A 12,193-nucleotide genomic window follows, 5' to 3' on the forward strand; every position below is an offset into this window, starting at 1 on the left:
TCGGAGCTGAGTGTGTGAGCATGGAGTAGCGGTGACCGGAGTAGCCAGGCCTGTCCGTGGTGTGAGGAGAGTCTAAACAACACTTTGAAATTGCTATTATATTGCCCCGATTTCAATATAGTTTCGTGAATAGATGTATGAAACCTGGGCTTAGATTGTGATTATTCTGGCCATGTATAGTTGTATACTGAATTTCGATAATCATTTTTCAAAGTAAAGTTTTCACAAGCAAAGTAAAGTTTTCACAAGAAAATCAGACGGTCGTCATGGTTGTTTAAAAACATGATAATACTTTTAGTACGATACAGTTCTTGCATCAAATCAATTTTTAAAGTATGGGGGGGGGGGGGGGGTCAGGTAACTCAAAGCGATTTGAGTGCAGGCGTGGTGTCCACGGGTACAAAGGGCTGAACCCCCGAAAGCTCGGGGGTTTTGGGCATTTAATTACGGTCAGATGAGCATATTTTTAATACCTTATTTGTGACACTGGCAGGTCGATCACTAATTGGCGTAGGGTCCATATAGTAGAGTTGCGTACCAACTACGCTGAGCTGAGAGTACGCTGGCCTACGTTACCATACCCTGAGGAACGCAAAAAAGTACGCAAGATGGACGCAAACAATTTAATATGTTTAACAAAATTCGCGTACTTTCGACGTAGAAACTTGACGCAGAAAGTACGCCTTTTTTTACGTAACACTACGCTACTAAACTAAACAAACTGCATCTTTAAATGAATTAATGAAAAATTAGCCCAAGAAAAATGAGCCCCCGAAAGATAAAAAAGTAGCCGCCCCCCCACCAAATTTTCCCAAAATTTGATATAGATCGAGTCCCCCCCAAAAAAATCTTTCACTGGATTCTACGCTCACAGTCCCACACACAGTCGAGTCAATTTGTGCACAAACCGTCCAATTTTTCGCGTAAAATCTTTACTTTGAAAATAATTGTACACATTTTGTGAACAATGCCAACATAATCATAATCCAAGCCTCTGCATACATGTATGTAGTCTTTTCATGAAACTACATTGAAATCACAACATTAATAATGCAAATAAATCGTAATTATCGAGATCCTATCTGACATAGTTTGTTTTACGATGCGCCATTTATGGTCAAACAGCATATATTATAAAAATTCTCTATATAAAGATAATCTATTTTTTTTGTGGATAGCACATAGGCCTCTATCTATCTATCTATTTGGCCCCTCCCCTAGAATCCCGTGGATTTTCCACGGGTCCTGCTAGTCCCTCTTTAATACAGAGTATTGTTGTACTATACTGTAGGGTCTACTGGGGTGTGCAATTGCAAGTGGACCACTACACCGGGTTTCCCCCTACTCTTATACTGCACGAATAGTGCTGTGGGTTCTTCACATGCAAAGGTAGAATTCTCTACATGGGGGCCTGTATTTAACGTCCTATCATAGGGACGGAGTGTTTTCCAATTAACATAGCCTGCGTCTATGAAACATGGGGAGGGGGCATGTTAACACACAACGCAGGCTAAGTTCATCCCCTGGGTGGGATTCAAACCCGAGATCTTTGGTTCGACAGGCAGACGCTTAACTGACTGGGCCAACTCGCCTCCCTTCGGTGTAGACCAGGCCTTCTCAACTGGCGGCGCAGGTGGTGCCACTTGTAGCGTGCGCAGTCAGTTGGATTTGCACGTGGCTGTTGCAAAAATAATAATATTAACAAAACAAAAATATATATATTTTTAAATTAAAAAACTCAGCACAATCAAAAAGTGGTAGTCGAAGTTGAGCCCAATCGACATTTCCCGTTTTTATTGCACAACATAACTACATATAAATTTACATCTAGTGTACATGTATTTGTACCCAGGAATTGTACATATCGTCCTTGTTTTCACGAAGTGACGGTAGTGAGGAAAATCGTAACGCAAAGTGAATGCAATTTTTTTTCACTACCGCCACGTCGTGAAAACAGCGACGATATTCCTTTACATCAATATGAAATTATGATTGATAATTATATTTTTGAATAAAAAGGTGTTAAAAATGCCACATCTGGGCCTCTTCAAAGCCCTAAAATCCATCAGCTTTCCTGGACCCTGCATGTTGTCATATGTTTAAAAAAAATGGCCTTTCCAAAACCAATCATAACTTCTGCACTGGGTGACTTGTTGCATCTCCAAACCAGAACTGTCTTTTTAGGACAGCAGCTTACTGTACTGTAGGCCCTACATTGTAATTCAATTCTTTAGCTCGGTAGCAGAAAAATTCTCAAAGGGCAATACAACATCTTTTTCTTCATAGCCTAATATGCATGCATTAACAATAGCCAACATTAATTTGCAAGTTATTTTTACCTTGTGATTTGGGTGTTGGAGCTAATTAGAAGATTTTTTTTAAAAGATCCCCTTAAAGAAGTGCTACTTGAACTTGAAGCTGATATCTTTAAAGACAAAGACCAGTTTATTCATGCGATTGCATTGTGAAAGAAATGTTGTGGAATCGATCAGAAAAGGTTGATCATCTAGCGTGTACTGCAAGGTTCTGGAATCATCAAAATGATTAGAAATTTGGCCCAGTCTTGATGAAGTTACAAGCATTGTTACTTTGTACACAGAAAGATGTATATGGAACTACCCCACACGTGCGCGACACGTGCGGTATATCTATCAGGTCCAAATAGATGTCATAATTTACCCAATATATATCAATTAGTAGGCGGTTTCTCGGCAAAATTTGTATGATCACGTATTAGTCAAAACATACTCTTTCACATGATTGGTAATAAGAGCTTCCATTTCATTTTTTGAGAGGGTTGTGTTTCCAAAACTGGTCTTTACCTTTATCATATACATGGTACATGTACATACATGTACAGTGTACAGGCCCGGAACTGGAACTCCAACTTCTTTAAAAGACTATTTGAGGTGTGAGTCCCCTTTAAATGTGTTGAAATAACCATTTTCTATGTGTGGATGATATTGAAAATGCAAGTGCAAGTGCAAGACATACATTTGTGTACTTTGTACAGTATGCATGGTACATGTACATTATAGGCAATATTGTTGTACTTTAATGATGTTGCATTGAAGCCTGTACTGAAAGGAAATAATCAAAGGAGAAAGGAAGTGAAAAGAAGTTGCGACCTTGCCACCCATGCGCTGACAAACCTGGCCTAGCGCCAGCCAGCTTACATGTACATTTATATCTTATCCAGACTTCAGCTGCGGATAGATCTAAAGTGGGAGTGACAGTGTGAAGAACAACAAAGTCCTTCTTGAATATTGGTTTGCATAAAATATGTGTATTAAATCATTCACTGATACCCTGTTTATTTTCATTTTCATTTTTTAGGGGGAGGGGGTTAAAATTGGAAAGCAACTTGTTTTAAATGTCTTTACTTTCTTTTTATTTCTCTGTACAGTCACTTCCAGTTAAAGTCCACATCACATGACTGGACTAGCCTTCCAGGTAATTCCTTTAATCCATCACCATGACAACGGATGTGAGACTGGTTACTCTGGATGCCATGCCGTCTACCACTGAAGACTCTTCAAACAGTAACACCCTCTACACGCAGAGGGAAGATGAGGAAGGGGAAGGAGGGGAGGATGCCCCCTCACCCCTTGTCAACCAGACCCTCCCCCATCACCCAGGCAAACCTCACCGGAGGTACTCCACCCAACCACAAGACTTGAAAGTGAGATGCCGCACATCCTCCGGAGACTCCAACAATTCTCTTGTCTTTGGAGCAAGAACATCTCCTCTCATGAACATTGTCTTCCTGGACGACTTCGTCAAAGAGGAGATAGGAAGTGGCTTCTTTGCCACTGTTTACAAGGTACGCCTAGTTAGATACACCTTAGGGGTTATTTTCTAGTGTTCCATACATTTCATATCTTCAGTAGGACTCTACATGTATGCCAGAGTTCGCTGAGGCTTAGCAACCCAGAATACATTGTCATTTGCAAGGTTATAAGGTCAGCTGTTGACGATGTGTTCTAAAGGTCACAAAGTCAACTTGTTTACACTCTGTTTCATACAAACATGTTTTGTAAATATCTATACAAATAATAAAATCCCATCCTTTTTTTGCCTCCGCTCAACAAAGGTGGTGCAGGAGGCATTAGGCGCGTCTTCATCAGCTCGAGATTCAACCTCGAAACTTGAAACTCGACCTTGAGAAATTAGCTCGAGATATTTTGCTCAGCATTCGCGCATAGTGCGAGTCTTCGGTCTGGTGAAGACGCATCGGACAAATAGCTGGATATTTTGCCAAACAGTGGGATATTTTGCAAATTATCCCAAGATATCTTGGGATGACAATCCCGACCAAATACTGTATCCCGATAATTGCAACTTCGGGCTGATGAAGATGCAAATTAGCTGGATAGTTTGCGATCGGGTAGTTCAAATTTATATTTGATATTTGGCAATCTCGAGCTAGTGAAGGCAGGCCTATTATGTTTTGGGGTTGTTTGTCCATCCAGCAATAATGCAATATCTCAAGAACCACTTGAGATATGCACCTCAAACTTAATGATAATATGTATCACCAAAGGAAGACAACCTGAAATTACAGGTTTTAGCCTTGCTATTGCAATTTCTCACGAACCACAAGAGATAGGCTTTTTGTTTTCATTGTGATATATCACAAATAATTACATACATTTCCTATGATTGTACATGTAGGTTTACTTTTACATTGGCATGCAAGTCTATAGTCTATACGTTAGGTTTACAGATTATGCTGCATGTTCATGTGGGTAGACCTCTTGAGTCGTGAGTAACATTACCAGAGTTTAATAGGGTTACAGTGGTGAATGAAGCATGCTCGTGTGTAAACAGGAGTTGATCTTTAGACACTATTTACATGTCAACAGATGGTTATCAAACAAACACAGACTTTAACCTCATGAATGTGTGAAAGAATTGTAGACTAGAATGCGTAATTACCTCGTGCACCCTGTGTTCAACCAAGGAGTTTTAAGAGCTGGAGTCATATCTAGCTCATTTCCTTTGTACCATCTTCAATGCTGCCAGGAGAAAATATGTCAGGCATGGGCCACTTGACAAAAATCAGTGACAAATCTGCTGATAACGAATCAGAAGCAAGGATTTCTATAGCTTAGAACAATAACTGTCATTTGTCACTGGCGACAAGTTTTGTGAAATGGGGCCCTGCAGTGTCCTTTTGATATTTTCTTTTTAATGTGATACTGGGTTTAACAGTATGTAGGTTACGGTAATACATATTGTTGAACTTTAAGCTACATGTACATGTACATGTACGTGTATAACTGATTTAACTGATTTCATAAAGTGTAGAAACAATTGTACATTATATAAAGTGGCTTAGTTCAAGGAATGAATCAATTGATCTTGCACTTGACAACATACATGTACATGTGTATGTAACATGGGGATACACACTTGCCTACAGGTGAAAGGTTACACCTGTATGTCAGGGGTTACCTTTGTAGGGGGGTAAGACACAAAGTACCTCTTTCATTGGCTACATGTATGTTTTCAGTTCATGCTACTTCTCAACTTACAGTTACAGGTGTATATGTCACAAAAACATGTACATTATAAATGTACATGTAGGTCTACATGATTGCATGAGCTTTTTACAATCTGTACCGGTATGCATAAAGCCCTAGATGTAGGCGCCCATGTGTCCAGGGGACCTATTAGTGTCGAGCTCTGCATGCATACATGTACATGTACATGTACATGTATGTTTCTTTTATAAAATGATGAAAAATAACAATCTTTTCAGGGCCACATCCCTGAACATGTACCCCCCCTCCCCCTCCTGCCCTTGAATTCCACCCCTCTGCCCCTCCACCCCCTCCACCCCCTCCACCCCCTCCTGCCTTTCCACCCAAGGAGCTTTATTATCTTATTTTATTATCCGATATTTACAGTACCATACATGTACATGTACATGTAGGCCTACACTACATGTTGTACATGTCTAATAATAGAATTCATGTACATGTATGCAAACATTGAAACTTGAAAGCATGCCGAAGGGGAACTATCTTTGTGTTGAGGCTGGAGAGAGTTAATTCAAATTACCATATCAATTCAATAACAAGACCTGGAGGGTAGTCACTTGACATTTCAGTGGGCGCTTCTATAAAATGTGCATTGTTGATTGTTATTGGTGTTGAAAGAAAAGAAATGTTTGCATCATGAAGGTACATTTAATAAGTACAGCCCATACAAATGTAATTTTGAAAGAATAGATTTAGGCACAATTTATCATCCTCAACTGAACCTTTCTTGAAGATTCCAGGCCTGTAATAATTTTTATTCATGAATAGGCCAAATATATATTAAAAAAAACAAAACATGTTTAGCCTCCTGCCTTTTTGAAAAATAGGAAGGAGGAGGCCCTTTTTTTTTTCTTTCTTTTCAAAATGGCCACTCGATTTTCCCTGGCAGTCAGGCTATTTTTCAAGATGGCTGCCGGCATTTTTTTTTCTTCTAAATCAAAAATGGATCATTTTAGCAGTGTTTTTTCATGTTTGTTTTCTTTATAAAAAAAAACATTAAAAACAAAATAAAAAAATTTAAAGAAGAAAAAAAGGAGGCGGCCCCCAAAAAGGAAGCGGGCGGGAATGCTAAACATGGATATTTGTTACTTGGCCTTATGTTGTTGTTTTTTGTTACTGCAGTGTACATGTAGAGTAGGGTTCTCTTTAAAATTACCGGTATGAGCTACATGTACATGTATATTCCATATCTCACTACTCCTACATAAATTTCATTGATTAAAATATTAGAGCTGCAGCATCGAGATACAGGCCAGGTGATGGCTGCTAAGATCAACACTAATCAGAATAACTGGGATAATGTGCATCATGAAATACAACTTATCAGTATTTTTTTTTCTTGACACCCTGTATAGCTGCAGCATCGAGACACTGGACAGGTGATGGCTGCTAAGATCAACACTAATCAGAATAACTGGGATAATGTGCATCATGAAATACAACTTATCAGTATTTTTTTTTCTTGACACCCTGTATAGCTACAGCATCGAGGCACTGGACAGGTGATGGCTGCTAAGATCAGCACTAATCAGAATAACTGGGATAATGTGCATCATGAAATACAACTTATCAGTATTTTTTTTTCTTGACACCCTGTATAGCTACAGCATCGAGACACTGGACAGGTGATGGCTGCTAAGATCAACACTAATCAGAATAACTGGGATAATGTGCATCATGAAATACAACTCATTAGTCGCTTGGTACACCCTAACATCAACAGGTAAGCACTCAATCAGTCCTTCTTAACCCATTAACAACTGAATTAACTAATTCTCATAGGATTAAAACAGGACCATCCAGTTCTTGTGGGCAATGGGTGACACCCTATTCGTACATGTACATGTGTACTTGATGTAATGAAATACTGAAAAAATACCTCCGCTGCAATTTTTTTTAAATTTGAGGCAGTTTACATGATTGGGCTTTATACCATGAACCGTACCTCTAGGACATGTCGGCCTAGACGTTAAATGCTTGGGGATTGAGAATATACCAGTAGGCTCTTACAAATTTGAGATGTCCATTTTTTAATTTGGAAGCTTTAATAATGCTGTCAATATGAATAAAAGTAATATATGTTTGAATGTAATATCGTACTTTGTACATTATCTAATAAAGCAAATTGTCTAGAAGAATTGGCAGGGTTAGGGTTAGGGTTCTATTGTCCATTATAACAACCCATACTCAATCATAATCCTCTGAGGCTAATGGCTTTTCATTCTAAATATCATCAATCAAATTTGGAACAATTCCAAACTTGTTATCTTGTTCCTCTTATTTCCTAATGATGAATCATGAACAACTTTTCTTATTTGTGTAACCTTCATCATGTAAACACTTTTATTTGTTACTCTCAAACATCAAATTCTTTTCTCCTCTCTTCCAAACATTCAATCAAACATGGAAGTCTTGCATGAAAGGGTACATTATGAGACTTGTTTTGGGGAATTATGTGCACTCCAACTGAGTGCAATTGAGTCGGGTGTAAGATTATTTTTTGTGTTCTTAGTAAAACATCTGATTTTTTTTGTGGTGATATGCCCAAATTACATGATAAAGAAAAAGAAAAGAAAAAAAGAATCATTAGGCCAACAGAAATACATGTACAAAAACATTGCACCTTTTTAGGGTCATAGCCATTGGGCTTACAGCCAATCTTTCACTGATATCCAGACATACACACTGTACATGTACATGTACAAGTGTGCAGTCAAACCTGTCTATTAAGGCCACACAAGGAAAACAGAGAAAGTAGCAACTGTAGATATGTGACCTTTGTGACAGTTTGTACAACATATTTCTTTTTTGATGGAGACACAATACATGGCCTCTATAGACAGTGTTGCCTTTTAAAAGGCCTTTATGGAGACTACATTGTACATGGACAGCTTACACATAGTACACCATGCCAGGATGCAGTATTAAACTCCATTGTAAAGAGTCAAGACCATCTACATGTAGGCTTATTTACCAAACAACGAAATACAAAAATACAGACAATTATTTAAAATTATTTTTAAATTGAGATTTTTTGTCTTGAGATATGTAAATCAAACTTTAATGAGATAGTATTAGTTTAACCACTTTAATACATGTATATTTCAATTATATCCATTGTGGTATTTTGCAAGGTATGAACCTGGGAAATGAACTATCGAGTCTGGGTTCTCAAATACCATTCACACCCTATACAATGTTTGGATTGCAACTGTTCACACCTTGTGATGTGAAAGTACATGTGTTATTATTGAGAGGGAGCGATCTAAAAGGTAAACATGCTCGCTGATTCTCAAATCACTTCCAGACTGAGTTGTGTTACGATTAAGGCTCCAATTCATTTCCTTTCAGACTACAATGGAAGGATACATGTAACAAATATCGTATTCATACCTCTTGTATATTTTTTTTGGTGTGTTTTCATAACTCAAGAAAAAAAATATGGGCTGGTTAAAGTAGAGTCTTTGTTGACTACCTTTATTTAAGCTTTATTCTATCAAAGTATGTACATTCATGTACACGTGTAGATCAGGATGAATCAACCTGGTAAGGGTATGCATAATTTAGATGTTAACTGTACATGATGGTTGGGACATGGAGATGTACAATATACTGTACATACAAGTAGAACCAATGAATATTACACCATGTGATACACTTTGTGTTTCAATGAATAAATTATAGGTAATTTTGGTATTTTCCTACATTTACAAGTTCATGATAGAAAAGAAATCACTCCTATCTAGCACAAAGAGAGGTAAATTCCACTTTAAAAAAAACACACTGGAAAGATACATTGCATGGTTGTTTTTGACATGTACCTGTACACCTCTACAACAATTGCCTGGAAATGTGCAAACTCTACCTTACATGTATGCATTTCATACATTTTATACTTTTCAAGATATTTTTACATGTATTTTGATGATTAAAACATTTTTTACCTTGGATTTGTTAATTAAACACACTTATTGACCAGATTACATGAACATAATCCCTTTAAGCGGGTGTAATCATTGCATATATTGTTTGTTTTATGTCACACCTGTACATCAATAGAACGATATTGTCACAGAATGACAAGGTCTCATAATTGTTTTGACGTTGGCCGGTGAACTTGAACTTTAGGTATTAAACTAGGTTAATGCTGCTACAATAGCGTATACCGGTAGTGCAGATTGTATTCAGCATCTTGTTCACTACAGGGCTAATCTCTCACAAAGCCCATCATTGAAACATGTACATGTAAATACATGTTCATGTATATACTGTACACAGTGTACACAGATGTGAAAAGGTATTACCGGTACTATAATTGTAGTATTAAAGCAATTTAATTTGAAAATTAACATTATAAATGGCATGTGACCTCCAGAAAAGAAGAAACATGGATGTTATTTTTTCAAATTTGCTTGATTTCAGGCCCGATGCCTACCTGTATTATTTTATTTCATGCTTGTTTTAGGCTTGATGATGTAGAAAACGTATGTTATAATCCTCGTTACAGACAAATGTTAAAAACCAACCAGTATTTCTGAAAAAACAGCTCTTGAAAAGATGTACCCGGTAGACAAAAACTCTTCAGAGGTATTCACAACTTGACGGATGTGTACATGTATGATCAACAAAGCTATAAACCAATATGATTTCTCTAACATGCAGATCTAATGTACAGTACATGTGTATTTCAGAGTGAACAAGTTTGCCCATGACTGCAAATATAGATTGAATAAAGGATAGAGACATTATAATAGGCTGGATATTACAGGTATGTCACATTTAGCCTGTAATCTACAGTAGATATGAGGATAGTTTGATCAAAGAACAGTACAGTTAGGAGACTGCTCAGCCCTCCCCTCCTCCATTTAATGTTGTGAAAAGCATTCATATAGATGCTTACATGTACATACATGTACATTCATGTATATATGTACATTATTTTTGTTTATAGATTGGAATTATAATAAAGATGACCCCTTAAAGTGCCAAGTTTAGGAACATGAATTGTCAAGAAATTTTAATTGAAGTAACCATTTTATCCTGCCTTTTCATATTGGTTTTTGATACAGTAACCATTGTTCCATATATTAGATAATTAAGCGATGGTACATTTTATAAACCATCACAATTTTTAAACCCATTTTAAATATGAGGAAAGGAGAAAGACAAGCCCTGGAAAGCTAATGTACTCCCTTAGAAAAAACAAACAGACAAAAACAACAACTCCCATATAGTGGGAGATTTAATTCAATTATACATTAGTTTCAATTCTCTTCTACATTTGCAGCTCCAAGCTTTTAAACACTTCCCTTTAGTATAATCTAAAAATCAGTTTGTCTGTTAACTGGGTAGCTGATCAGTAGCTAAAGGCAATTCATATCTACACTATCTTCACAGCGTGGATGATTTGCATTCTCAGCTTTATCACAACTGGAATTTATCTATCATCGTCTTTGGTAGAGGACTGCAACTCTATCAGCTAGGCCAATCTCTCTCTTTCTGATAATTAGCATACCATACATGCCTGTCTACCTCATACGTACATGATGCGATGCATTTCCGATGGACATAACTTACCAAGCTGGTACATGGGAGGGATAAGATACAGAGCTGGGTGAAAACCTACAGGTATACAGTGTATTTGTGATTGGTAACAGATGCGAATCTCCACTACATGTACTGTACATGTATATAAAAACTAATTATTTTAATGTGTCAAATTTTACAATTTAATGTGGCTTGTTCACTCCACATTGAGATCTATTGAATATTTTTACAATGATGTGTATAGTATCCAACCTAGGGGTGTGCATGGTGCCCCATGAGTCCAACATATGCATGAATTGAGGAGGAATTATAGATTAATATTTGTAAATACTCCAATATTGTTTTGAAGCTGGAGTCTGCTAGTTTTGACACTGGTCACTGTGCCATGGTTGTTTGATGGATATACAGTGTATGTGTACATCATACTGTATACAGATCGAAGACCTGTTTAAAGGGATTTTTAAGATGTGATGTTAAGCTTTTGTGAAATTCAGAGATGTGATGTTTTTCCTGAGTGTAGTCATGCGGCGTAGTAAAATTTATAACTAAACATGGATTGTTTTCTCTCGGTGGAATGAAATAATTCGATCAGCACATTGTATCATGTACATGTACGTGTTGACCTGTCAGGGGCTAATTTCAACACTAAAATAACAAAGAAAGTGATTTGTGCCATTATGACATCATATGTTCAATGGAGCCTGATCTTCTCTCAGCAGGTTACATCCAGCTGTTTATCAATCCATTCATGTCAGGTCTCAATAGAGTAACGTCCATCTTCACTCATTCATCAAGACAGCCATCACTAATCATGCATTCAGACAGCTACCTGCGTAATGGCCTCCCACATTAATGCTATTACCATGCCTGGGACGAAAGCAATAACAACTGGCATTTTAAGAGACATTGCACGCTTTCAATACAACAATCGACAATGAATTAATAGCTAAGAACTGCCAGTAAATAGGATTAAGTAGTTAGGTTGATTGTCAAAATGTCAAATGGTTAATTGCTTCCTCGATTGGGTATTAAGTGGGTGTTCAATGACAAAATGGTCAAATGATACAAACTGTGTGGTTTTGTTAGCTGACAATATACCA

At 37.3% G+C, this 12,193-nt stretch overlaps 1 protein-coding gene across 1 annotated transcript in view; it reads left to right on the forward strand.

Moving 5' to 3' along the window:
* The first annotated feature begins 3,399 nt into the window (after window positions 1–3,399).
* Window positions 3,400–12,193, forward strand: part of LOC105441720 (dual specificity testis-specific protein kinase 2-like) — a 38,360-nt gene continuing 29,566 nt past the window's right edge. The window contains exons 1-2 of the mRNA XM_030996082.1: window positions 3,400–3,823; window positions 7,148–7,269. Coding sequence (XP_030851942.1) covers window positions 3,476–3,823; window positions 7,148–7,269 — 470 coding nt within the window. The 5' untranslated portion in view covers window positions 3,400–3,475. The remainder of the gene's footprint in view (window positions 3,824–7,147; window positions 7,270–12,193) is intronic.

Source organism: Strongylocentrotus purpuratus, unplaced genomic scaffold, assembly GCF_000002235.5.
Source record: "Strongylocentrotus purpuratus isolate Spur 01 unplaced genomic scaffold, Spur_5.0 spur5_scaffold_3, whole genome shotgun sequence".
Taxonomy (NCBI): domain Eukaryota; kingdom Metazoa; phylum Echinodermata; class Echinoidea; order Camarodonta; family Strongylocentrotidae; genus Strongylocentrotus; species Strongylocentrotus purpuratus.